We start from the raw sequence: 27553 nt of genomic DNA, 5'->3' as shown, positions 1-27553 counted from the left end.
GCGGGTCCTCGGCTGCTTCACTGGGCACTGGGCTCCTCTGCGTGGCCCCGGGCCCGCGCCACGCTCCCAGGCGCCGCCAGCGTCACTCGGGGACCTGCGGCCGGGGGCTGCCCGCGGCGGGACTCAAGTCGTGCGCGCGCCGGCGGGGGACAGTAGCACTGGCGCCCGCTCCTTCCCATGGCGCCGGTGGGCGCGCGGGCGGGCCTCACTCAGGGCCGCGCGGGACCTGTAGGACAGACACAGGGCGCGGTAAAAGCGCGCTGCAGTCCCGTACGACTTCCCTGCCCGCTCCCGTGCCCTGCGCAGTTCCGGGGAAGCCTCCTCTGTGGGAACCCCCGCACTCCCCGGGGGGCCGCTGACGTCATCGAGGAGGATGACGTAACACATCGAGGTTTCCCCGGTAGGGTTTTCCTGGATCTGAGACTCGGCCACTGCTGCCGCTGCCGCTCTAGGGGACTCCAGGCGCACCAGCAGAGGGCGTGCGAAAGCCAGACTCAGCCTCAGTGGGCGCGCGAGGTTCGCCATTCCAGAGGGTACCACAGTTCGGAAAGGGTTTCAGAGGCCCGTGGATAGACCCCCAGGGCGCAGAGGGGGCGTCTTGGCGGGCGGCCCACCTCCTACAGCCCCACAGTCTGCCACTGACGCCCAGCTTCAGCCCAGTGCATACGCCTTGCAGCCCCTGGCACTCTAGGCCTTGTACCCACTCCTACCCTTGGCCACCCAGAGCATGGAACATCCAGGCTCGCACTGCGGGCCCCTGGCTGTCGCCGCTCTCGTAAAGGGGGCTCACGCGGGGTCGTTCCTGATATTACTGCGTGTCACAGGCCTGCTTTCGTCTGCACCGCCAGGCGTGGGCCGTTCCTTCTTTTCCTTTCCTCTAGGCGCCTCCGCCTGTCACATCCCAGCTCCCAGCTCCCCACCCTCCTACCAATTCGCAGCCCCACTTGGACCTACCCTCCTATCTCCTGTGCTTCGTATCGCTTCCCCTCAATCCCTTTCCGTTTCTGCAGAGGGTAGGAAAAGTAGTTCATTTGCTTACTGTATCACCTGGTCTCTCATCACTCCAGATGGGCACGTCTAGTTCTGCCTCCTCCTCTCCACAGCCAGGGTTTAGAGGGGAACCTTGCATCCTAAGAGGTACGTAGGAGGGAACCCTGACTGCGGAGTGACGGGTGGCAGGCGACTGTTCACCACCCCTGCAGAACAGAAGTGTGCCCTTCTTGAATGCCTTCTAACTATCCAGGGCTTTCACATACAACCCTTTGGGGTAACTATAGTTATTCATATTTTACATATGAGGGAGGGGGGAAGCAATTAAGTGTGTAAATGGCAGATGGCAGTGCCTTAATTTGAATCCGAGCCTGGCCACAAAACCCTAACCAGGGGTGGAAGAGTACTGCTGCTTGAGCTACTCTATGGGCCTCTTCCAAGAGCCCCATGGACCCCCCTCCCTTCGTCAGCATGTCCAACACACACACACACACACACACACACACACACACACATTTAGCTTTGGGGGCCATGGTGGGCCTGAGCCCTAAGCAGGGATCTCCACATCAAGCTAGCTCAGACTGTTCTGGTAACAGGCTGTGGGGGGAGCCAGGCCAGGGGCCACCCCACACTTCTCCCCAGATGGCTCCTGTCTGATTCTGTGGCTGCCTTGTGCCATGTGCCACTTGGTCCCCGTGCCAGTCCATTTCTCCTGGGCCTGTGTTCCAGAACAGACAATGACAAGAACAATAGCTCCACCCGCCCCCTCCACAACTCTGCCATGAAGCTGCCATGGCGACGCAGCCCGGATGAAAACACGATGCTGCCAGTCACTGGGAGTTAATTAAATCTGTTGTTCTCCTTTTCCTGAGCCCACAGGAATTTTCAGGAATGCTCTGAGGAAGCTGGCAATGACTAGAGGGCCCCTTGGCCTGCACAACAGGAACAGCTCCAGGTCAGAAAAGGTACTTAAGGAGCTGGAGGTGATGGAGTTCAGCTGAATTAGAAATAGAAATACCTGCCAAGAACTGTCTACTGCATGTCAGGCCTTGTTCTAGACACTTTCCATTCAGAATCTCATGTGATATGTAATGCCACCTGCTCAGCAGGGGCCCATTTGACAGATGAGGAGATAGGCTCTTATAGAGAAACAACCTGGCCCAGGTCCCACAGCTAATAAGGGGAGGAGCTAGGATTTAGCCTGAGTCTGAGTCCAGAGTCTGTCAAGATACCTTCCCTTATGTGGCCACTGGGGTGTAGATGAAGAGCCCAATGCATGTGAGCACTTGGTATGTGAAGATTTGGCAGCCACGGAGACACTAGGCCAGCCGGCTAACTTGTAGGCAAAACGCACCTTCCTGTTCCTTCCCAGCAAGACCCTGGTGCTTCTGGCCACCAGCCCTCAGCTCAAGAGTAGGAAAAGGCTTTAGGGTGGAGAAACAGGGTGGCAGCTCCAAAGTTAACAGGGAACAAAGGGCAGACCACCCTGAGGTAGTGAGAGCATTAGGGTGTATGGCTGCAGGCCCATCCAGAACCCCCTAAGTGCCAGTGTGGCTCATCAGCCAGGAGGCAGGACCCACTGCTATATTTTACAGATTAGGCCACTGCAGGTCGGAGAAAGGAAGACTCTCTGATGTCACACTGGTACCAACACCCAATTTGAGTGGTTAGGGGTTTGATGCTAAACACTCTCTCCTGGGCTACTTCACTCTATGGTGCTCTGGCAGGCCCAGAGGGCATGAATCCTGCCTGAGGCCTCCCACCTGCCTTTGTCTAGCCCACAGGAGTTGCTCAGTACATCTCATCTAATCCACAGTTTATGCTCAATACATAAACATCAAGAGAGTCATTTGGACCTTTCCAGAGGCTCCTCCTGACAGGCCAGGCTTCTCTAAGCTTCCTCCATGCTTCTGGGCATGCTCCTGCCTGTCTAGGGAGCCCTTCTGCGCAGACCCCACCTGAAGCCTCTTACTCACAGCCACAACTTCCCCATCCCCTCCAGACTGTCCAGAGCCAATGCTGCACTTGTCCAGCTCCAACTGTGTGCTAGGGGTGGTGCCTTCTGATGGACTCATCCTTAAGCCTGCCATGTTATGATTGGTCTCTTCATTCTCTTTCCTTACCTTGCAGGTTATTTGAATATTTTTTAGGATTCCATCTTGATTTATTTGTAGAATTTGTGAGCGTACTGCTTTGTATGTTTTCTTTTTCCTTTTTTAAAAGATTTTATTTATTTGATAGAGAGAGAGAGACAGCAAGAGAGGGAGCACAAGCAGGGGCAGAGCAAGAGGGAGAAGCAGGCTTCCCGCTGAGCTGGGAGCCCAACACAGGGCTCCATCACAGGACCCTGGGATCATGACCTAAGCCCAAGGCAGACGTTTAATGACTGAGCCACCCAGGCGCCCCTCTGTATGGTTTTCTTAGGCCACACACTCACTGGGAGTATAGCAGGAGGACAAAAATGAGATACTAGAGGATGATTGTCTTAAGCCCTGTGTTGCTAGTCTCCTTGTCAGTGACCATGGTGAAAATTGGCCTAGTTCATGCCAAGAATTTGGAGATGCCCAACAACATGAATGTGAATGATGGTGGCTTCTGAGCTGGGGATGCAGAGATGTGTATGTCCTTATGGCACTCTGCCTGAAGGCCGGACATCACAAATCATTCTCAGGCATCCTCAAACTAGTTAGCATTCCATTTGACAGATGAGAGCACTTGGCTCCCAGGGACTCAGTGGTACCCAAGGTCACAGAGATTTCTTATTCTGGGGCCTGACACATTGCTGGGGGCACCTACCACCTTGTTCCTCTGCATGAAGAACCCCACCACTCCAGTCTTAGACCCCAAAGATCTGTTAAATCCTTTATCTCAGTAAACAGCCCACCATCCACTCCATCCACTAAATCCTGGTCTTTTGCAGAGCACCTGGGCAGCTCAGTCAGTTAGGCATCTAACTGTCAATTTTGGGTCACGTCATATCTCAGGGTCTGAGACTGAGCCCTGCATCAGACTCTGCGCTCAGTGCAGAGTCTGCTTGAGAGTCCCTCTTTCCCTCTACCCCTTCCCCTGGTCATGTTCCCTCTCTCTCTAAAATAAAAAATCTTAAAAAAAAAAAAAAAAAGTAAATCCTGTTCCTTTTACACTCAGTGCACTGTGCCTTTGTCTGTCTACTTCCTTTGGTCCCCCAGCCACTGCCTTGGCCAAGCCACCATCATCTCTCACCTGGGCCCTGTTGCCATGCTTGCCACTGCTCTCTCTACTTCCATGCTGTGTCCCTGCCCAGCCTACCCACTTTCCATGTCGCCCATTTCCCCCAGGCCCTCTCCTGCCTGAGCCCTCTGGCAACTCCCCACCACTTCAGGAGGCAGCCCAGCTCTTTAAGACAGTTGAGGTGGGTGCCTCTCAACCTTGAATGGGCACGAGAGCCATAGGGAGGGCTCGTTAAAACAGAGTGCTGGGCTCTGCTCCCAGTGTTTGGTTCAGTAGGTCAGGGTTGGACCTGAGAGTTTGCATTTCTAACAAATTCCCAGCAGATACTAATGTTGTGGTCCAGAGAGCACACTTTAAGAACTGACCTAGGGGCGCCTGGGTGGCTCAGTGGGTTAAGCCGCTGCCTTCGGCTCAGGTCATGATCTCAGGGTCCTGGGATCGAGTCCCGCATCGGGCTCTCTGCTCAGCAGGGAGCCTGCTTCCCTCTCTCTCTCTGCCTGCCTCTCCGACTACTTGTGATTTCTCTCTGTCAAATAAATAAATAAAAAAAAAAAAAAAAAAAAAAAAAAAGAACTGACCTAGATCATGGCTTCTGGGAGGAGTTCCTGCCAAGGCATCTGCAGCCTCACCTCTCAGTGCCCTTCCCTCTGCAACCAGCCCATATTCCCATCCTAGCTGCTCAGAGTCCTGCTTTCTACCCCCCCGAGGGGCCTGAGACACAGCCTCAAAGCTCTTGCCCCCACACTTCTCACCTTCATGGCCCCACTGTAACTTTGCTGGACAAGTCAGCTCCAGGCCACCTCACTCCCCGGGTCAGATGAGAAGCCCAGGGATAGGGCAGTGTGCTCTAGCTGCCTGTGTGCAACTCCAGAGGTGGCGTCTGTCTTGTCATCTGGCATGTAGCCGCTCCAATACCACTTGCTGGGGTGACTAGATGATGCCCAGTGCCCAGTTCCCTGTTTGGTCTTTTAGCCGTAGGACAGGGAGCACCTCAGGACCTGGGTCTGCAACCCACTCACTCCTGGGAAAGGTCAGCTGTTTACCAGAAAGTCACTGAGAGAGAGATGCCATCATCCAGCCCTTGGCCCTCGCAAGCCAGTTTACAAATGAGATGAGGATCCCTGTATCCATGTGAACAAGAAGAAATTGGAAGCCTATGTCAGGGGCTCTGGAGTGGATGGAGGGAATCCCAGACAGCAGGGCTCTGGGTCATAATGTTCCCCAGATATATGGCCAGAGCTGCTGGTCAAGTGAAGGGACAGGGACTCAGACTAGGGGACAGCAGAGGGAGGGCAAATGTGGGGCACAGAGTGAGGATGGGATGGGAAAAGTTACTGCTAACCTGTCCTGCATGCCCAGCACACGCCAGGCCCACTGCTGGCCTCTTCACATTCGTGATCTCAGGGACACCCAGGAGGTGGCTGCTGCCATCCCAATTCTCCAGAAAAGGAAGTGGGGCCAGTTCAGGCCCACACAGGCAGGTGGTTGTGACACCCAGGTGACTGCAAAGCCCCCTGTCCGGGCAGGAAGGGTATTTCAGGCAGGGCCTGGTGACAATTTTACACTCCTCCCACACCACGACACGTGAACTGAGGCCAGAGAGAGAGGACTGCTGCCACAGTCAGCCAGGCATAGAGCTGACCAGAGCCTCATTCCAGCTCGGCCAAGGTACTGGCTTGGCACCCTTGCCTATAGGTAACACCTCTGTGACCCCACCCTGGCACTGGGCCTGGAACCCAGAGGTTGGAAACTGCAAACAGGACAACAGAGACTGGGATCACAGAGAGCTTGTAGGCAGAGAGGCCCTATGTGGCTCACTGTCTACTATACCCACATCAGTCCTTCCAAGGGAGTTAGCCACACCTCAGGGGCTGGGGGAGATGAGGACGCCCTCTTCTGAGAGGCAGCATATGTAACATGCAGGGCACTGAAGGGACAGCCTAGGGCTCAAATCCTGCTTCTGCCTTGATCAGGCTGTGTGGCCCCATCCCACTCCTGGGCTGAAGTTTCTTTGCCTATAAGACAGGGATGATGCGATCAGCCTAGTATTGCCAAGGGAGGAGCAAAACTGCTGAAGGAAGTGAAAATCCTTTAAGACTGGTGTACACAGCTGCACGTGACAAACCAAATGCCAGCACTTTGCAGCCTCAAGAGGCTCAAATATGGAAACCAGCCCATGGTGCTAATCTACACATGCCTGGGAGGGGCCCAGTAAAAACTGCCATTGCCTTTCCACAGACCAGAGGTCACCACCTGGTGACTCTCAGGCTGGACACTTATCATGGGCATGTTTTTTGGGTCCACAATCAATATTCTGATCAGTTGCCAAATTTAAAACCCAGGAGATTTTACATAAAAGTCTGGATTTTTGGTTCATCTTGAAAATTATCTGGTCATTCCAAGTCCACATTCTCACAGAGTGACATAGACTGTAGCTGAGTAGCTCCCTGGCCCACCTGGTTCCATTGCTTCCTGGGCCCTAGATGCATTTGGGTTTCCAGTCCCTGAACTAGAGTGAGCACCCACAGCAGCTAGCACTACACAGACCCATCATTGCTGAATTTGACCACAGCCAAGGTTGCAAGCTGATTAGGCCACAGAGCCCCAAAACCAAGAACTAGGGCCTTGGGGGTTTCCCAGGTAACTGAAGTAGCCCTCCCTGCTCAGGTTCACCCAGAGAGAAAATGGAGGAAGGGAGCCAGCCCAGCAGCATCACAGTCCCATAGAGCATCTGGGTGAGCAAAAATCTAGCTGATTCTGCTGGAAGAAGGAAAGATGTGCTAAGGCTGGAAAGACATGGTAATTTCCTCACTGGAAGAATATGAAAGAAAGTTAAGGCTGTTCCTCTAGAAGGCCCTTCAGTCCTTTTCTGCCTAGGTCACAAGAGATGGTGTGTGGCAGGCAGAGAGCAGCTGTGCCAGCAGAAAACCTTCTCTGAAAACTTAGCTCCACGACTTACTGATTGTGTGACCTTGGGCAAATCACTCTACCTCTCCGAGCCTCGAGAGTCTACATCTCTAAAATGGGGATAATAAACTTACCTTGTACAACCGTTGAAAGGATTAAGGGATAATGGATGCAGAACACTCAACACAAGTCTCACACAGACAGGGGACAGAATGAAAGGAGCCAGTGAATAATCCCCAAAGCATTCCTGCCTGCTGGAGGGAGACTCAGGACTGACTCAGGGCACCACCCATCTAAGGGCATCTTATGCCAAGGCCTTAAATGCCTGGAATGATGGTCATCTCTGGTGCCCAAGACACTTTCCTGGATGGGAGAGGAAACCCAAGGATGGTTGTGGTCACTGGGATGTTGAGTGCAAGGTCTACAATTGGAGGCGTGCGTCTGCTGAGTCAGGTCTGGGAAAGCTGGCAGGAGGACCATTTCTCTCCCCAGCACTCTGCCACTGCCGGCTGGGGGAGGTTGGGAGAGGAGCCAGAGGTCATTTCCTCTGACTCAGCGGCCATTCTCCTCCCAGAGGAGCTCCCCTGGAGGACAGAGCATCTCCATGTGGCACTGGCCTGCCTGCCAGCCAACCTGCATGCCACCCAGTACAGTCTGGGCTTTGTGCTCAGACAAGAAAGAGACACTTGTGATCCAGACAATGGGCCGGGGCGCTCCCATTGGCCTGAGCTTCATCTTCCCTGGGTCAGCAATGTCCTTTCCTCTGCTCCTGCCCACTCTGCTCCCACCACTCCCAGGAGAATGGTGGCTTGGAACACAGAGCAGAAACCCACAATCGGCCTTAGCCGCGGTCTGACATATGCCCTGGCCATGAGGAGGAGGATGTGAGCTTCTTTCTTCTCCCCGGGTAAGGAACATCGCCTCTGTGGCACCCAACTCAGGTCTGGCTATTTCGCAGGCCAGAGGTGGTAGAGGTGGTGGGGGTGCTGGAGCGCAGACGCCGGACCCAGCCTCCAAGCCTCCTCCTCCCGAGGCAGGCCCAGGGGCTGGGCCGCCCCCACGTTTGCAGCCACCCCAGGAGCCCTGCTGCGACGACTGCAGCCACGTGGGAGCCAGCTCGTGCCCACGGGGCCGCTCACCCCCCACCCCCATCTTCCACGAACCGTGGAGGCAGGCACACCCAGACTGGCGAAGTTACCCCCACCGCTCCAGGGTAGTCCCCGCACCCCCTCTTCCCCTGCGCCCCTAGGCTGCGGACCCGTTTGGGGTGGGGGAGGGGTGGGAGGGGGCGTCGCCGCCCCGCAGCCGCGTTGCCGGGGAGCGCAACCCCGTTGCTGTGGCAACCGTTTCCAAGCGAACCGGTGGCGGCTCGCGCCCGGCTTTGGCTCCTCGCTCACTGGCGCCCTCCCTCTCTCTCCCTCCCTCCCTCCCTACCTCCGGAGTGGGCTGGGGGAGGGGCTGGCCAGGGCGGGGGTCCGGGGCGGCGACCCAGGGCCAGAGCGCGGAGCTGCCCGCGGGGAGGGGCTCAGCCCGGGATCATCTTCCTCCCGCACTCCGGGCCCGCCCGGCCTGCCGCCGCCGCGGTACTCACGGGCCCAGGCATCCTCCTCGAGCTTGTCCTCCTGGCTCGGGGCAAGTGGCGCGGGCCCCGCGGACAGAGCCCCCGGCCGTGGGGGAGGCGGCGGCGGCACCGGGGAGCTGGCTGTGGCACGAAGGCGGCTGCGAGCGCTGGGCTGGAGCCGTGGGGCGCGCGCACGGGCGCGTACACGGCGCGTACCAGCCCGGCGTGCGCGCGCGCGCGGCAGCCGACAGAGGGCCCCCACCCCCAGCCACTCGCCGCCGAGAAGGCTGTCCTGGGAGCCGGAGGCGGAGGACCTGGCACCCACCTGCCGCGTGGAGACTCGCACGCGGGGCGCCGGGCTCCCCCTGCACAGGGAAAGCACGCGCCACGCCGCACAGCTCCTGGCAACAGGCTGTCCAGAACGGGGCGCACGCAGGCAGACGGGGTGTACACAGTTGGCTGAGCACACAGGATGCTCAAGCCAAACAGCCGAGGTTAAGGACCCTCACACACGCACACACACACACGTCCACGCCCCAGCCACATCCGGAGAGGCACTGCACACATGCGCTGGGCAAGGGTTGGAGCAGGCAGGCCCCCCAGTGTCGTTCCAGCTTACCAATACACGGTCCCCTCCAAACTCACAGCCCCTCCCAGTGTGTCCCCGGTGAACATACATCACCACACGTCTACTAAAAAGTGGCACAGGAAGAACACAGCCCTGGTCTTCATGGACCCTACTCATCCCCAAGGAATAGCAGTGAAGCCTAGTAAGGGCCCCACTGTTTAGCGGGGAGTCTAAACCTGGAGGTTCATCAGTCTCTCTTAATTGGGTTGTTTCCGGTCCAACTTCTCTGTCACACTTACGGTGATCTTCCAAAAACTCCCTCCACCATCGTATCAGCTAGGACACTTTGATTTCCAAGTGACATAACGGCAAAACAAATAGGTTTGAGCCCAGAGGTGTTCGACTCATCTAACTCATCTAACTGAAAAAGTCCAGATGCAAATTTTAGCTGTGATTACAATTGGTTCCAGGTGTCCCACCATGGTATCAGACATGTGACTGTTCTCTCCATTCTGCATTCTTCTGTTTGCATCATTCTTGAAAATTCCCAGGTGGTGGCAAGAATGACCCCACGGCTCTTGGTGTATATCCTGCCACCCAACCCCAGAACCCCAATTATTTCCCAATAGTTCTAGCAAGCCCTCCAAAAGACTCTTTTTGGCTTAGTGTCCATTGGTGAACGAATCCAATTGGTCATGCCTAGGCGAGGGGATATATGTTCAGCCACCCAGTACCCATTTCCTTTTCGTTGGGTATAAGCACCCTATTTCATCAGGGGGACTGACTGCATGCCATGGGTGTCATCAGGCTGGGCCTTTGAACCCAAGGGTACTTCTCCCTGAGTGCACAGTGAGATTTCCTGCTGGGCCTTTTGGACTCCTTGGGTTTGCAGTCCAGCTCAACAATGCAGACATAGACATGGCTGTTGCATCTTGCTTCTGGGGATCATATCCTGATGAGAATGGGGTCTGTAACTAAGACCCTAGGGTGCCCCAGTCCTGGTTCTTCATGTTCCCCCATATCCTTTTAACACTCTGTTAGTTGGAGGACCATTCTGTCACTTGCAACCAAAGATCTCTAACATCCTCACCTGGCTCACACAGTCTATGTATGCAGGGGGTGCAAACCCAGCCCCATTGAAACCACACAGACTAAGACAGGAGGTTTCCCAAAGTAAATATGGGGTACTTTTTGTACATCCTAGGCAGACTTCCCAACACAACCAGCTGAAATCCTCTAGGGCTGCCCCTGTCTTCTAGATGAGGCCCCACATCCTCAACATGGCTTTCAGAGCCCTGCATGGCACTCACGGACTTTGGCTCCAGTTGCTTCCTTTACCCACCCATAACCACCCACTCTACCTCAAGCCATCCTAAGCCACTGGTGGTCCTAGACCATCCATATGGCTCCTCCAACCAGGTACATCTGGTTCTGTGTCCTGGAGGGCACCAATTCTGAGACTTTTGTTCCAAGAGGCCTCCCTGCTTGGCGTTGACCCCCAACCCCTGCCAGCTCTAGAACCATCTCTGCCACAGTGCCGATCACTCTGGATCTTAAACTGTTCCCATTTCCGTCTCCCTATCAGGCTGAGCTCCAAACTGGTGGGGCCCTTGTCTCCATCTGGGTCCCCAGCTCCCACCAAAGAGCTGGGCTCACTGTGCCAAGAGCTTTAAGGTGAGTTGAACTGTAGCCAACAAGTTCCCTGGATGCCTCTCTAGCCCAAGGGGGGAGCTTGGAGGGAGGTCTTGACCCATCTGCATAGTGCAGGGACCTACTGGTCCAACTGGTACCCACTCGCCCTTATACACCTGCTCAGGGCTGGGCTTCAGCCAACTGATAACCTAACTGCCCTCCCACCAAAATAGACGGGCAAATGCACCTCAGGCCCCAACTTCACACATCATGAGTAGGATCCAACTTCATCTTCGGCTGGCTTCCTTGCCACTGTGCAACAATGGCTGACCAGCTGGAAGACATTGGGCATGGCCCTCTCCAGTTTCCCTCAAGTTAACAGAAGCAGCAGCACATGCTCCACAGACCATCAAGAAGTGGACCACCACCAGAGAGGCCCCTTCCACTAAGTCAGTGCTTAAAACCTTCTGGATGCCCTTGAGATGGCTGTCAGCCTGGCATCCAGCACCCACTCCCCTAATTGGCAACAGTCCTGTCAGTGACCCAGGAGCAAAAGGTGACAGGCTGCTTTCACAAATTCTCATTTCACAGCTGCCCTGAGAGGGGATGGGTATCACACCCATTTTTCTAGACAAGGGAAGGGCCTATGCAAAGCCAGCTTGAAAAATGGCCTGGCTGACTTGAACCCAGAACTTTCTGATTGCATGTGAACCTGTGGCACTGGTCCCAGCCCATAGGCAAGGAACAAACTTGTTACTGTGGTTACAAAGCATCCTTAGAGGGCTGGGAGCACTGGGAGACTATAATATGGCAACAGATCTATGAAGTCTGGGGCAGACTTGTCAAGTCTGTCCTCTCCTTCCCTGCATAGGTGGAATGCTATGGAATGTTCCCCAACTCCTCTGTCCCCAGGTGAGTAAGTCTCCTTTAAGACCTGGCTCAACTTTTCAGAGAACCCTGCCTAATGCCCTCATGGCTGGTCCCCACCTACACTTGCCACAGCCTAACTCCCAGCATCGCTACTGTCTCACCTCTGCCCGCCACATTTCCTGCTTCCAGGGCTGAAGGATGGCTCTAGTTCACTGGCCCTGGGCTGCACATACAACAGGTGTCCGGGTAGGACAGCAATGGCGGGTGTTTCTAACAGCAGCTTCCACCTTTCTCCCCAGGCTACTCCAAGCCCACAGCTGGTCACCAGACCACCCTGGCCATGGCTCCCATGGCCTCCCCAGTCCAGGTAGAGCCCAACTCTCACCCTAGTGGGGACCCAAGGCTTCTTCCCTTCTTCCCTCCTTCCATTTAGGAAGCTGAGAAACTCACTGGTGAGCCCAAAGGCCACTGAGGCCTGGCTGCCTGGAGAGGCTAGTCTTAGATCAGCTTTAGGGGCGGGGGTCCAGGGCATGTTGGAAGGGTAGCCCCCCCAGGCCCACCTCCGATCCCTTCCCACTTCCAGCAGGGCGAGGGAAGCAGGAAGACCCCTGGAACACCAGGAGCAAGAAAGAGGCAGGCAGGGCGGCTGGCCAGGTTTGTGCTCGACTGTATTCACTCAGAGACACGTGGCAGCTTACATTGGACAAAATGAGTAATAAAAATTGGCTTTAAATACGGAAAAACCAGGGCCTTATAATCCCATGCTACCCTAACACTGGGACCAGGATGGCCATTACCATCTGGAAAGGACCAGAACCGGGGCCTGGGGTGCAGGCACACACACACCTTGGCCAACCCCCTTCACATACACGCACACACTCACATACACACCCCACAGGCACACACAGGGAGGGATGGATTATTGCTGGGCACATGTGTCTTTTTTTAAGAGGGGAGTCTGGAATGTTTGAGAGTTGGGCAGGGACAACCTCCTCCCCCCTTCCCACGGCCTGGGCTGGGGTGCTTCTGCAAGAGGTGTCTTTAGTACAGGGCCCAGCATGAGGGACGAGGCACCCTGGGAGCTGGAAGGCAGAGGCAGACCCATCTGGGGCAGCCTGGGCAGTGGACTGATGGGTCCCAGGGTCAGCCCAATCTCTGGTCACACTTTGGCACAGGCCTAGGGGATACAGAGGCCCCAGATCCAGCTTTGACATGTGCTGAGAAGGGACAACAATGGATCCCAGAGGTGGTGGCCTGAGCCCAGGGCGGCAGAGGCAGTCATGAGTCTCACTCGGAGGTCGGCGGTGGCGAGCACAGTGCTGGGGGCTTAAGGGCCTTGTTTGGCCCAGTCTCGGCCTGTCCAAGCTGGGCCCAAGGAGCCTTGAGTTTGGCAGTGGCCCCTCTGCCAGCTCCAGGGTGGGTCTTAAGAACGCTCTGGTTGCTATATACATTCGTACAAATACATAAATACAGAAAGCCCCAAGCTCCACAGACAAGAGCTGAAGGGACGCACCTTTGTCCCAGGGACAGCCCAGGCCTTGCCCGAACCCAGCCAGACCAGGGGCTGAGGGGCAAAGGACACTGGGGACAGCTCCGGCTGTGTTCCCCAGGCCACAACTTGCGTGGGCAATGGGGAAGACCACTGTGCAAAACTGTAAACAGCGCTCGGAGTAGCTGCTACCGCCAACCACCGGTGGGGGCCTCAGGCTGGGGGCTAGAGGCGGGTGGGGAGCTCGAGGCGGGTAGGGAGCTCTTCCTCACTGTCGCTGCAGTTCCCACAGCAATCCTGGAGGGATGGGGAAGACACGGAGGGAGAGAGGCAGAGCGAGTGCCATTAGCCACCAGTGCTACTACCCAGGCCGGCCCTGCCAGGAGCCGCTTGGAGCCATGCTCTGGGCTGGGGGCTCCCTGCGAGGGGCCTGGAGCAGCAGCTCAGGCCAGACATGTGTGGACATCAGTGCAGAGGATACTGACAGCAGACTGAAGTAAGAGGGTCCGGGCAGATCTCGGGCTCTGCCAGAGCAAGGCCCTGTCCACACCCTCTCCCCCAGAGATGTTGGAGGCAGAGCATGGGGAGACAGATGGCTAAGCAAGGCCAGCAGCTTGAAGGAGCCAGGGTGCAGGGAACGAAGTAGTTGGGGTAAGGGGGGGAAGCGGGCACCAGACTTCTTTCGCCCACATCTTGCCTCTGCCATGGAAGGGCTGCCCGTGGCTCCCCGAGGCCCGGCAGCAAGGCCAACCCACGGGGAGCCCACACTGCTCACCTCTGGAAAGAGAAAAGAGGCCGTGAGCCCAGCCAGGGGTAGGGGACAGGCGGGAACGAGGCCAGAGACCCTGGGCACACGTGGCGTGGTTGGAAGAGGCCCACTCCCAGCACGTGCGGACACCAGCTCTGCCTCCCGCCCACCGTCCCCTGGAGCTAGGCGAGGGGCAGGGCCGGGATGCCACTGGGGCTTACCTGACGGCTGAAGAGTCTCTGCAGCAGTCCCTTCTTGGGGGGCGCAGGGGGCTGACCCTTCCAGTCCAGGTCTGGGGGAACCGAGCCATCGAGCCCAAAGACATTCAGCTCCTGGAAGCACTCAGTCTCCACCATCTGCCCAAGCACAGGCAGCGGTGAGAGCCGGCTCCAGGCTTCTGCTCTGGAGCCCAGCCCACCAGCTAGGCAGCTCCTTACCTCATTCTGCCAGGGGATGGGCACACTGCCCGTGGCAAACTTCTGATAGAAGTCCTGGTCAGTGGGCTCCAGCTCCACACCCTTCACTGTGGAAAACTGTTCGATGTCCAGAACATCTTTGCAGTAAATGGCCTGGGGCTGGTGGGGACCAAAACAGCGGTCAGACGGAAGCAAGAGACTCACAGGCAGGCACACGCGTATGCTTGCCCACCTACATGCACACGGGCAACTCAGCCCTGAAAGTCACCCGAGCCTTGGCCTGGCTGTGCCCTAACCCTTGCAGCTCTCGGATTTGGGAGTCAGAATCTAGGTGTCCCATGCACTTACTAAGCACGGCAGTCCCTTCTCGTTGAGGTCTTTTCCACTCTGCAAACTGGGGGTTATTAACCCTCATTGCTTCTGACTGGTGAGGCTTCATAAAGGCCATGCCTCTCCCTGTCAATGGGAGCTGACTGGCTGCAGCCAAGCAGCCCTGCAGTGCCTTAGGGAATCAGTGACAGGTACCCCCTCTACCCACACATGGCCATCTGGGGGTAGAGTGCAGGCAGGATCTTAGCTGCCTGAGCTAAGCATCCCCATGCAGGGCCTGGCACTGACGGGTCCTCTGTCCCAGGATGTTCCAACGGACTGCCCTATCCCCTCAAGCTTCCCAACTTGAGGAGGATTAGAATAGTCCTCCCAACTCCCCACACCCTCAGGGCCCCTCCTGGGAGCCCACCTCACTCCAGAAGGCCAGTGTCTTTTTTATCCTTGCGTTGTTTTCTAAATTCTACTATTAAGGATGTCAATTAAAACAACATCGTCAAAGGGGCGCCTGGGTAGCTCAGTGGGTTAAGCCCCTGCCTTCGGCTCTGGTCCTGGGATTGAGCCCCACATCAGGCTCTCTGCTCGGCAGGGAGCCTGCTTCCCCCACCCCTCTGCCTGCCTCTCTGCCAATGAAATGATCTCTGTCTGTCAAATAAATAAATAAATTCTTTAAAAACAACAACACATCATCATGTAAAATGGTACAGCTGCTTTGGAAAACAATCTGGCATTTCCCCAAAAGGTTAAATGCAGCGTTACCATATTAGCCAGCAGTTCCACTCCTGGGTATATATCCAAGAAAAATGAAAACATATGTCCCCACCGGCACTTGCATGCCAGTGTTCATAGTAGAAGAATTATTCACGATAAGCCCAAAGTGGGAACAACTCCAATGTCCATCCACTGATAAACAAAATGCAGCATACTAAAACAAAGGAGTATTATTCGGTAATTAAAAAGGAAGAAAGTAGGGCACCTGGGTGGCTAAGTCAGTTAAGTGTCTGCTTTCAGCTCAGGTCATGATCAAGTCCCATGTAGGGAACCCCTGCTCGGTGGGGAGTCTGCTTCTCCCTCTCCCTTTGCCTATTCCCCTGCTTTGCTCTCTCAAATAAATAGTTTTTTAAAAAGCCAGGGGGTTGGGGGGCCTGGGTGGCTCAGTTAGTTAAGCATCTGCCTTCAGCTCAGGTCACAATCCCAGGATGCTGGGATCGGGCCCCACATTAGGCTTCCTGCTCAGGGGGTGTCTGCTTCTCCTTCTCCCTCTGCACCTCCCTCCCCACCACTCATGTGCTCTCTCTCTCAAATAAATCTTAAAAAAAAAAAAAAAAAAAGAGGAACAAAGTACAGGCTATAATACTGATGAACCTTGAAAACATTACACTAAGTGAAAGAAGCCAGTCACAAAGGACCATGTATTGTATAACACCATTTGCATGAAATGTCCAGTACAGGCAAATATACAGAGACAGAAAGTAGACGAGTGATTGCCAGGGCCACAGGGAGAGGAAAATGGGCACTCATTTTGTTGGGTGGGAGGAAAAGGGTAATGTGAATGTTCTAAAATCATTATGGTGATGGTTGCACAACTCTGAATATGCCAAAAGCCATTCAGTCACACGCTTTAAACGAGTGAATTATAGGGTATGTGCACTAAATCTCAACAAAGCTATTAAAATAGTATCAGTATCAAACTTGCTTCTTCTCTGTTCTGTCTAAAAAGTTAAAGTCCAGAGCACTGATTTTCTAACTTTGAAGACTTGGGGTGGTGGGATGATTTCAAGGTTAGATGAGAAGATGTATACCGGAAGCAGGGGGAAACCTGATTGTGGGGTCGGCCCCAAGGCAGGCTGCTCTCAGTTCAATCACTCACAGCAAGGCCCACACCCCAGGATGCTGGTGAGGCCAACAAGGCACAATTCTTCCTAGCTGGCCTCCCACTTGTACTCACCCTCTCTAGCCCTGCCCCAACCCCTCACAGGCCTGCTCAACCCCCGCCCACCGCCCCCAGTCCCTGTCACACTTAGAATAAAACCCTGTGCCTCTTCCAGCCCACGCTCACTCCTGCCACACTGGCCTCCACGCTGATCTTTCCCTCGAGGCCTCTCCTTCTCCCTGGAATGCTCTCACCCCAAAACGCGGCCCAGCTCTCTCCTTCACATTTTTAGGCTTCTGCTTAACCATCAGGTCCACCCTGTCTAAAAATACTCCCACCCCCATCATTCCTTATCTCTCTCTTAGCCACATTTATCCTTTTGACATTAGCTGTTATTCTTTTTCTCTTAGTGCTTACTTCCGCACGCTCCTCTCTACAACAGGAAGGCAGGACTGGGTCCTGCTGACCTCTTTATCTCCAAGCTCTGGCACTTATGGGCACTCAGACATTTGCTGAATGAATAAACAGTCACTGTGTGGCTGACAGCCATCAGGCTGGCCTGCCAGTGACCCGTCAATGCCAGGACCCAGTCCTCTTACACATGGGAGGAGGGCAAGCATATAACTTCATCCTGGCCACTCACAACATTCCCTGTGACTTCACACACAGAAGCCTGAACTCAGTGGGAGGACAATTCACAGGATGAAGCAGAGCCGAGGGATCAAGTCCTGGCAACACTGCACGAAACCCTGATGCGGGCTCAAAGCTATGACCTTCTGGCCAAATGAACGAATGAGCTCCATGCCAGACACAAGCTTTAGCTGGGCTTCTGCCACCTGGAATATAATGACTCTGCCCATGGGATGCCTAACCCCCCAAGATACTCAGTAAATGGGTGAGATCAGCACCACGAGGTGTGGTGGGCGCCGATATTCAGCCCCTGACCCCTGCTGACAATGGGCATGTTGGTTTTCCATCAGGAACCCAACCTCCCCCACTGGCTGTGGGTCAGGTGGGCAAGTGATCCAGTGTGGCCGCTGAGGGGCTTCCGAACAATCAGTGGCCATAAGCACTAGATTTAGGACTTTTTACCCCCTTTTAGGACTTCTTTTGAAATTATTGGGCAAGAGGTACACTGTGTCTCCTGGGCTGGTTGAGCTGATAGGACGTGGACCTGAAATGCTGGGTCTACCTCCGCCATACCCTAGAAGAGCCGCCAGAGAGTAAAGACCACATGCTGGCCAGTCCGGCGGGGTGGGGGAGGAAGAGGGAATCCCTGGCAACACTGCTGGAGCCCCAGGTCCCGGCATGCCCAAAGCAAGATCAATCCGGAGGCTTTCCACCTATGAGAGCCCATTGAATTCTGTCCTGCCGGCCAGGCCATTTGAGTTGGGTTTCCTGACACTTAAACTCAAGGTGTCCTGACCGCGCCTCCGAGAGCCCTGAACCCCGAGCCCCCCACCGCCTGCCCCAGCACAGTGCGGCCCGCCCTCAGCAGGAGTGGAAAGCACTAACGTCAGGCTTGAAGGGTGGCTCCAGCATGCCAGCTCCTAGCCGCTTGAAGTTCAGCTTCTTGAAGAGGGGGTGTTCCTTCACTTCACGGGCACCACCTCCACGACACCCCAGGCGCTCAGCGGGGTCCTTGCACAGGAGCTACAGCGGGGCAGGGGAGGTCAAGGTGGCCGGAGAGAGGTGGCGCCCCCCCACCCCTCCACCCCCGTCCCCACGCCTAGCCAGCCTGCCTCCTGATGGCCACCATACCTGGGAGCAGAGCGAGCGGGCCTGTGGGGAAAAGCGCTCGGAGTATTCCTCAGGCACCTCCTTCACTAACCGCTCCACCTCCTCTCGCTTGATTTTCTTTTTCCTCTGCTGGAAGGGGGACTGGCCTGCAATCATCTCGTAGAGGAGGCAGCCCAGCGCCCACCAGTCTGGGCTGAATGTGTACCGTTCGTTCTTCACCACCTCTGGAGCTGGGCAATGGGGTAAAGAGGAGTGAGGGCCCGACGGCAGGCACCACCTGGGAGGGACGTCAGAACATGGGATGGCCCCTGCCCCACCAAAAGGGGTCAATGTGGCCCTGCAGAAGGCCAGGTTTGGCAACTTTTCAAGAGAAGTCAGAAATCTGTGTTTTTAACATGAAGGTGTCCAGCCTATCATATGTTGGTAACCCATTCCAGTTGTTTTTAAAAAAAACACTTTGATTTAAACACAAGTGTAGGCCACATCAGGCCTGTGTGGTTATGTTTGTAATCTTGGGATTTAGTATAGAAGAGACTCACCTGCCGCATACCTAAACCTGCTGGGCGGGGCACATGGGGATCTCTGCCCCTCCTGCCTCTCTGCATCCTCAAGGCCACTCTGGGAGCCAGTATGGCTGCTCTACAGTTGGGCCAAGTGGGGCTGGGAGCAGCAATATGTGGCCTGAGGACACGTCACAAACAAGAGGTGGGCCTGGCAACTGGGGCTCTGTCTGCCATGTCTCATGGTCTCCAAGGGGAATATGGGGCCTATCTTGGCACTGCAGATGGGCACTTCCTCTCAGGACCTGGGCAGTTCAGGAGAGGGCAGGATGGGGACGCTAAATTCAGCCCCTTCTCACTCTTCTTGGTAGCCACCGGCAAGCCCAGCCAAGAGCAGGAGCTCAGTATCTGGTGAATGAACACGTATCTGCATTGTGGGGGGGCCCCTGGCTGAGTCTCGGGCCTAATTTATACAAGAGGGCCATCGGCTCTGTCTACTCCCGAGACACAGAAGACTCCCAAACAGAAGTGATGGGGCCCAGCCAGGACAGCAAGGGGACCCCAGAGGCAAGGCGGAAGGGCAGAGGGAGACTCACCCATGTAGCCCACAGTGCCCACACGACCCTTGATGGTCTGGCCCTCTGGCACGTGCACCGCCAGCCCCAGGTCAGAGATTCGGATATGACCTGAATGTGGGTGGAGAAGCGGGGCGGGGCGGGGAGTGGGGCATGAAGCAGGTGAGCCAGACCCTGCCCTACTCCACAGCACCCCACCTCTGAGGCCCCCCCCACCCACCGTGGTCATCCAGTAGGATGTTCTCCGGCTTCAGGTCCCTGTGGGGAGAGAAGGGCAGGGTCAGATGTTGACACCACCACCTCCTAGCTCACTGGTCTCCTGGGATGGAATGTGCAGGAAGGTGCGGGAGCCATTTATTGCTGCGCTGAGAGGAGGCCCTGCCCTCCCTCGCAGCAGCCCCAACTTGAGGGAGCAGCCTCAGGATCTGTCCAGTCAGGACACCCTTCCTGGGATTCCCCAGGCAAGGGGAGAGCAGCTCCCACGTGGGGGGACAGCAGCCGGAGCCTTGTTCTCCACGGTGATGATGTAGTCCCACCCTCCCCCACCACTCTGGTGGCTGACTCTACCTTTCCTGTCCAATGGGGCTGCTCATCTGTCCCTTCATGGGGCTACTGTGAGGTTCAAATGAAATCACTGCCCGTAATGACAGGCAGAGCTGTCCACTGACAAGCGCCTAACGCTGGGCTTTGTGCACTTTACTGCGTTATCTCATCTGGCCCCTAAAACCACCTGCAAGGCAGGAATTAATAGTCTCTGCTTCCCAGAAAAGTAAAGAGCATATGGAGCAGGGTGCCGACTAACCCAGGGTCACACAGAGAGGGGTGACAACACCAGCATTCATGGGAGCGAGCCAGACCCAGAGGCGGTCAAGTGCACTGGGCATTGGCAAGTGTGGCAGGGCTCAAACGGGCTCCTGTGCGCCTTGGCAGCCTCCACCCATGCCCCCACTGCAGCGCCCCCCTGCGGGCAGGCCCAGGGCCATCACCTATACACGATGCGCTCCCGGTGCAGGTCCTCCAGGCCACAACAGATCTCCGCAGCGTAGAAGACAGCCCGCGCCTCAGGAAAGCCAGCCTGGCCCATGTGGTAGATGTGGAATTTGAGGTCGCCTCCGTTCATCAGCGTCAGCACCAGGCACAGCGCATCCTTGGTCTCGTAGGCATAGGCTAAGCTCACCTGTGGTCAAGGGGACCGGAGCCCTCAAGCTGGGGCCAGAGGCCACCCTGCGAAAAGGCTGGCACCGACCACCCAAAAAAATCCTTCTCAGTGCCAGTCCTTGGGACCCAGCCTGCTCCCCAGGCCTGGTGTCGACACCCCAAACCCGCCCTTTCCAGGCATCTCAGAAGGCGGTAAAGGTGGTGCCTGGAGGGGATGGGGCAGGGCAGGAGACCTAGCAGGGCGTGGGGAGGGCAGGGCAAATGCAGGGCCAGGAGCAAGGGAGGGGTCTCCTGTCTGTACTTACTACAAACCTACTGTTCACTTTCTCCAGGATCTGCTTCTCATTCAGTGCCATGGCCTCCCCTTTCCGCTTCTTGATCCGCTTCTTCTCCAGCTTCTTGCATGCGTACATCTTGCCCGTTGCCCGCACCTGGCAGGCACACACCTGGAACCAAGGTAGATGGGCAAATAGGGACCAGCTGTGCCCTTTCTGGGGCTATAGGAGTTCAGAGAAGGGGTGCTGTACCACTGTACCCCACCACCCCTCTCCATCAGGGGCTCTGGCCTGGCCACTCACCTCACCAAAGCCGCCTTTGCCCAGGACTCGGTACTGCCTGAAGGTGTTTTTGGTCACTGGCTGCCTGTGGGCAAGGGATTTCAGAGCAAACACTGGCTAAGCAGGGGCCCAAGGCCTGTGAGAGTTCCAGTAACTTAGCCTACTGAGGCCCAGGCTTCAAGGCACTCACCTTTCCAGCCACTTCCACTGTAGGAAACGGTTGAAGTAGATGCTGTCGAGGTAGTCGGCAAAAGGAGCCATGCTCAGGTACTCATGGGTCAGCCTGTTGAGAGGGCCCAGCCCGTGGGTCAGCCTCTGAACCCCCAGATTCTCAGTTTGTTGGGCCAGAACCCCTGTTATGTGCATTGCTAACCCGATGAGGTGGTAAGCATGCACCCTGCAGAAGCTGAAGATACCACAGAGAGGGAAGGCAACCCGTCCAAGCTCACACAGCATGTGCAAAGCCAGGGTGGGAGGCTGAGCTCCCTCCCTAGCTGCTGAGCTGTTCACAGCCTTCCAGGCCCACAAAAGCCCCCTCCTCAGGACACAATTCCAGGCCTGTGGGCAGGGAGAGGCTTACCGGGTGAGCTCCTGGAAGAGGTCTTTGCAGGGCCCCTGCTCCAGCCGCTGGGAGCAATTAGTCACCAGCTGCCGGGGGACCTCAGGGATGAGGTCAGGACCCTAGGGACAGGCAATAAAGCGGTCAGTGCAGGGGGCTCCCTTGGCCTGCTGTAGGTGAGTGCTGCGCCAGTCTGCCCAGTTGCTGGACTCAGTTCCATGCTACCCTTGAGGCAGGGTGAAGCAGAGCCCTTGGCAGACTGCCCAGCCTGGCCCACCCTCCTGGGCTCTCTGCCCGAGGTCTGCCTGGTGAACCCAGTCTAGCTCCAGAGCACTCTCTGCCCAGGCTGTAGTCATTCCTCTCCCCATCACTGAGCTCTGCCCACTGCTGTCCTCCCTCCATCACAGCTCACTCACCGTGTGGCTCAGAAAATTCTGCACTAGTCGCCGCCCACAGGCCTTCCGCTTCTCATCGGGGGTCACTTCATACTCAGCCTGCAGGGTGGGAGGCAGGGAAGCTTGGGGTCTGGGCAGAACAACAGGTGTGGGAAGATGGAACACACTTGGCCTAGGGGTCCCTGCCCACCCTCGGGGCTGGCCTGGGCTGCACTCACCACTCCATCCAGGAAGGCAATGCAGCGGGTCAGCTCGGGCCTGGTTGCGCAGAACTCACGGAACAGCAGGCGCCCGATGGGCTGCCGCTCGCACAGACTATGGTAGTCACGCTCTGCAAGCAGGGGTAGGAGCTACTGGGTTCCCAGACCTGGAGCCTGCCGGTGGGGCCCTCCTGTCCATACCACCAGGCCCTGAGCCCCAGTAGCAGCTTCCAGCCCTGTAGTATGGAAGCCATTATCTTCTTTAGAACCCTCACCACAACACTGAGGTGGACATTACTCTTTGTTTCTTTTTTTTTTTTTAAAGATTGTATTTATTTATTTGCCAGAGAGCGCGAGCACAGCAGGGGGAGTGGCAGGCAGAGGGAGCAGCAGACTCCCTGCTGAGCAGAGAGCCGGATGTGGGACTCCATCCCAGGACCCTGGGATCATGACCTGAGCCAAAGGCAGACACTTAACCAACTGCGCCACCCACGTATGCCAACATTACTCTTATTTCCATCACAGCTTGGGACTCTGAGGCCCAGAGAAGCCAAGTCATTACCTCAAGGTCACACAGCCTGGAGTATGGCCCCAGAGCTAGGCCCTCACCTCCACTTGCTATCTCCTGGTTCACACCACCTACAGACGTCATAGTGCTGGTTTTGGGTGTGGTTTGTGAGGTTCCGGCCAGGCCCAGGCTAGGCCCAAACCTGCTGCCTGCCTGGCGAAAGTGCAGGAGGAAGCTGTGGCTTCCGGCGAATTCGAGGCTGGGCCTCCTTCCTAGGCCGTGGAAGCAGCCATGGTATACTCCTTGCCCACGTGCGGGCTGTCAGAGGGGCCTAGGTAACCTTGGGTGCTGTGCAGACTTGGGGCCTCAGCCAAGATAAGCAGGGGTCCTGGCTCTTCTGGTCCAGGTTTTGCTGCCCCCTCCCCAACACCTGCCACTCATACCCCTCTGAGGTGGCCTGTGCTAAACATGGGCTTGGGGATCCTCACACAGTCCCCCTCTGGGCTGGCTCCAGCCTCTGCTGTGCCCTCTGTTCCTCAAACACTAGGCCTGACCCCCTTTCCTCGGCTTCTCTCAGACTGTCCCAAATCTGACCCTGCCCTACTCCCCCCACCCACCCACCCAACCTCCTCTGCTGTCCTGTTTGCACTGTGTTCTCCATCCATCTCAAGCCCAGGAACTGAAACTGGGTTGGGTGGTGCAGCCTCAATCTTCCTGCTCCCCAGAACCCCCCAACCCTGCCTGCCTCAGGCTGAGGTCTCAGGGGAGGCTCCCCTCAGCACCCCCGAGTCTCCACCCAGGCCTCACCAAGGCTGAGCCGCAGCTCTTCACACTGGCTGATGTGGGGAAACTGCAGCATCTGTCGCCATTTCTTGCTTTTGCCTTTGCGATTCCCACCACCACCTGTGGGAGCAAACGGGCGCTGGGTCTCCAGTCCCACCACCACCCCACTTCCCTCCCCACGCGGGGCATCTGGAGGCCTTCTGGCAGCCCACTCTAGGAGGGACCTCAGGTCTTCATCCCACATGCATCAGCATGCCTTTGCTGGACTCTGGGACACACACGGTCCCCTGGGCCTTCCTGCTCGGGGGGCTCCTGAGCTGAAGAGCCAAGAGGGTAGCAGGGACAGGCCACTGGGAGTAGGGGATGGGGGTGGTGTGTGTGGAAGGGGGAGCTTCCAGGAAGCCTTAGCTGCTTCCTACCAGGTAAGAGGTTCCCAGGAGAAGAAAGTAGAGGACATAATAGTGGTGGGAACTAGGTAAGTCAAGGCACAGAAGGAAGAGACTCTAGAACATGTAGGACTTGCCTGAGACATGCCAGAGGCACAGGGCAGCCTGGGTCCCTGGGAAGGCTTCAGGCCCCTATTACCTGGCCCTGTACCAGAACTATCAGAGACTCGAACAACGTGGTGGCAACAGGACTGGCATTCAGGGTGCCCACTTCAGTACACAAGGGTTTCCGTGGCTCTGATACCTGCCTCATTTTACCCATCTGACTCCCTACCTGTAGCTGCTGAGACCAGAGTAGCAGCCCAGGTGCCTACAGAGCCAGATGGGACAATAAATGTGGGCCAGGTGGGAGACAATAGGGAATGGTGGGGAGTGTGGTGAACTGTACCGTGCATGCGTGGGTTGCTGCCAGGCAGGAATACAGGCTCAGTGTGGCTAGCTGGGAATCTGGGAATCTGGACTGTTATGGGAAATACTGGTTTGTATTTTTTGTAAAAACCCACTGCAGCCAAATGAATTAAACCTGATAGAGAGCTAGCCAGATGTGGCCCCTGGGCCAGGAGGTTGAAAATGGAAGGGCCCGAGTCTTGGAACTCCACAGTCAAAGGTCTGAATCTCTAATTCACACTTTAAGGCCCATCACTTGCCCTCTATGGACCTCAATACCCTCATAGGTACTTTGGATTCAAAGCTGCCTCCAGAGGTGTTGTCAGGGTGACAGGGACAGTCTGTGTCTAGTACTCTGCAAGGCTGGGGCAAGAGGAGGGCCTCGGCTTCAACAACTCATGTCAAGCTCAGGCAGCCACTTTGCCCTGCCTGGCCTCAGTTTCCCCTCGGTTTAGCCAGCCTTATTTTCATCTGGCCTGACTGAAGGCAGGTGGCACAGGGGAAAGGGCTCCTCCAGGGATGGGGCAGAGCTGGGTACCTCCCTGGATTCTGTGACCTAAGCCGCCTGGAGGAGGAAATGTTGCAGGACACCCATTGGGAAACCCACTAGCAGCCCTGCAGCAGCCTGCACACAGCGTACCCCACAGTCATTGCTCCACTGTGAATGAGCAACAGACCCCCACCCCCAAGCCTGGGCAAGGCCTCCCCAGAAGGGGAACTCCTCCCCCACCCCCACAGGTCCCTCACCCAACCCTCCATCCGCTGGCCTCCCCCCACCAGTTACTTCCTCCTCCCCCTCCTCCCAGCCACATCAAGGCAGCAACAAGAGTCACATGCAAATATCCTGTCCTGGAACTGCCACCAAGAGTCAGTGGGACTCCTCCCTGGCCTAGGCTGGCCCCCTCCCTGGGCCTCTGGGTGCCTGGGCAAGGAAGGAGGACTAAAAAGGGCTTACTCCCTTCTTCCCCCCACCAGTGCTCCCCACTTCATCCTCAGCAACGCTGCCACACTAGTTACAACCTCATGAGAAAATGGAGGCCTTGAAATGAGGAATCAATTTGTCCAAGATAACCAAGCCTGGAGGTGCCAGATGCAGAATTCAAACCCAGCTCCCTAGGAACACAACCCATGCTTCCTCCCCACCCCAAACATGCCACGCCAGCCATCCCAGGGCTCCCAAACCACTCAGGGCCTCAGACCCCTTGGGGAGGTGGCAAAGGCCAGGCCCCAAGCTCTCAGCCAGCTGATGAAGGGATTCCAATGCAACCAGTCTATGGGCCAGGGTTTAGGGCTCAGTGACAACACGGATTTCTTTTAGTTTTCATGTCCCATCCCCAACCATTCCCCAAAAAGGGTTACTAAAGTTTAGAGAGAAGAGACTTGTCTAGAACCATGCAGGTGGGAGGGGCAGAACCAGGTTGGGTATGGGCTCTTCAGGGAAGGCAGCACTCCAGGTCTGGCCATACCCCACGACACCTCACCCATGGCCTGAGGAAGCCTGTCCTGAGGTGTCACACTCTCTGGCCAGTCAAGGCAGTGCTCCCAGCAGGCCTAAGGCCCGAACTGGCTACAGCCCTAGGGAGGGAGGCCTGGCCAGGCTCTCCCCACCCCTCCTCCCTAGCTGGCTAGATGACGAGGCAGAACAGAATCGGCAGATGCCCCCAGAGGCTAGGAGGAAGGCCTAGCCCTGAGACTCGATAAGGGACAGGAGATAAGGAAGGCTTTGGGCACTAAGGACCCAGCCTGCCATGCCTACTTCCAAGCAGCACCTCCCAGGGGGCAACACACACTAGGCAGGCAGAGGGTACCAGATGCTGTGCCATCTGAGGGCTCCTCTGGGCTGCCTTCAGACTATATTGGGGACATCCTGTGTCCTAGGCCTGGGTCAACCACAGTCTCACTGTATGACTTGGGGGCTAGTCCCTAGTCTGAGCCTGTTTCCCACCTGTAAAATGGAGTAGAAAAGTGAAGCAGACGACTCAGCCTGGAAGCCCAGCAAAGGGTGGAAAATGACCATGTCATGACCTCCCTGCCCTAGAGTTCAAAAAAGAAGGGTCTTGTTCATTGCTGGTTCCCAGCACCCTAGACGGGACAGGGCACAGAATGAGTGTTCCATGATTATATTACTGAGGTGGACCATGGCAGGTTAGGGCCAGACTGACCAGAAGGCAGTGAGGACCAGGTCTGGTCCTGTGTCCCCCAGGACCTTCAGAGAGCAGGTGTCTCCTAACATTTGGGGCAGAAGTCCTGAGAAGCTCGGTACACACTCACCAGACTTGCTCCCTCTGCCAGGCCTTGCACTAAGTCCTGCCAGCCCCACATGCTCTCTGCCTTCAAAACACAGCTCGCACTTACTTCTGTGCCCATTTAGCCCACTAAACCGTGGGCTTCCTGAGGACAAAAATCATGAACCATTCGCCTCTGTCCCCAAGTGTCCTGAGGCACAAAGCAACCTATGCGACCAGCAGTTACCCCCAAACCAGGTGGGCTGTGGTACCGTAGTGGCTCCGCTCATTCATTCTCCAACCTTTATCCTGCACCAACTTTGTGGGGATCCAGGCTGGGCGCTAGGGTCTGGGCCTGAGACACGTGGGGTAGGCTACCCTTTCTTGGGACATCTTCTCACCTATCACCTGGGACAGGCCTCAGAGAGGCTCTCCAAGGACCCAGGTCCCACCCATCCCTCTTCCTTCCTCTCTCTTTCCCTCACCGCACCCCGCCCCCCGCCCGCGCCGCGAGGGCGGTGGCCTGACCCCCGCCCCTTCCTGGGCCGCGGCACCCCGGGGCAGGTGCGGAGGACGACCGGCCGGAAGGGATCGCCTCTGCGCGGGTTGCAGGGCGCGGAGCGCGCTGCCCTACGAGATCTGGAGACTGGGGCGCCCAGCCGAACTCGGAGGCCGCGCGTCCGTGTTCCCCGCACCCGGCCGTCTTCTCGGCCGCCTCACCTTCCCGGGCCTTGAGTAGCACCGTGTTCGCTACGATGTTCTCGAGCTCCATGGGCTGCGGCGCCGCCGGGCCCGCCGGGCCGCGCCGCCGGCCGGGATCGCTCGCGGGAGCCGGGGCCGGAGGGCGATCGGCGCGGCTCGGCTCGGCTCGCAGTGACCGCGCCGCGGCCTCCCGGGCCTCCCCGGCCGCCGCCGCCCGCCGCGCACAC

General features: G+C 56.7%; 1 protein-coding gene and 1 long non-coding RNA gene across 5 annotated transcripts; one reads left to right on the top strand and one right to left on the bottom strand.

The window, feature by feature from the left end:
* Positions 1–122: 122 nt before the first annotated feature.
* On the bottom strand, positions 123–27553 carry GRK6 (G protein-coupled receptor kinase 6). Of its 4 annotated transcripts, XM_059174443.1 has the most exons (17): positions 27345–27553; positions 23591–23686; positions 22294–22406; positions 22097–22174; positions 21702–21802; positions 21312–21404; positions 21143–21206; positions 20870–21010; positions 20393–20583; positions 19627–19664; positions 19428–19517; positions 18353–18561; positions 18107–18244; positions 14413–14550; positions 14197–14331; positions 14003–14004; positions 12390–13524 (listed from the first exon to the last, which is right to left on the bottom strand). In XM_059174443.1, exons 1-17 carry the CDS (start codon positions 27394–27396, stop codon positions 13416–13418), a joined length of 1788 nt encoding a protein of 595 aa, XP_059030426.1. In that variant the 5' UTR covers positions 27397–27553; the 3' UTR covers positions 12390–13415. The 4 variants fall into 4 exon arrangements, with proteins under 4 accessions (XP_059030424.1, XP_059030426.1, XP_059030425.1 ...); XM_059174441.1 differs by lacking the exons at positions 12390–13524; positions 14003–14004 and adding an exon at positions 123–226 and having other exon boundaries at positions 27345–27552; XM_059174442.1 differs by having other exon boundaries at positions 12390–14004; positions 27345–27552.
* On the top strand, positions 7930–12740 carry LOC131831980 (uncharacterized). Its single transcript, XR_009353882.1, has 3 exons — positions 7930–8014; positions 11740–11780; positions 12322–12740. It is a non-coding gene; the product is annotated as an uncharacterized LOC131831980 (long non-coding RNA).

This window comes from Mustela lutreola, chromosome 5, assembly GCF_030435805.1.
Source record: "Mustela lutreola isolate mMusLut2 chromosome 5, mMusLut2.pri, whole genome shotgun sequence".
Taxonomy (NCBI): domain Eukaryota; kingdom Metazoa; phylum Chordata; class Mammalia; order Carnivora; family Mustelidae; genus Mustela; species Mustela lutreola.
The sequence above is the reverse complement of the archived record's forward strand: the minus strand, read 5'-3'. Positions and strand labels throughout refer to the sequence as shown.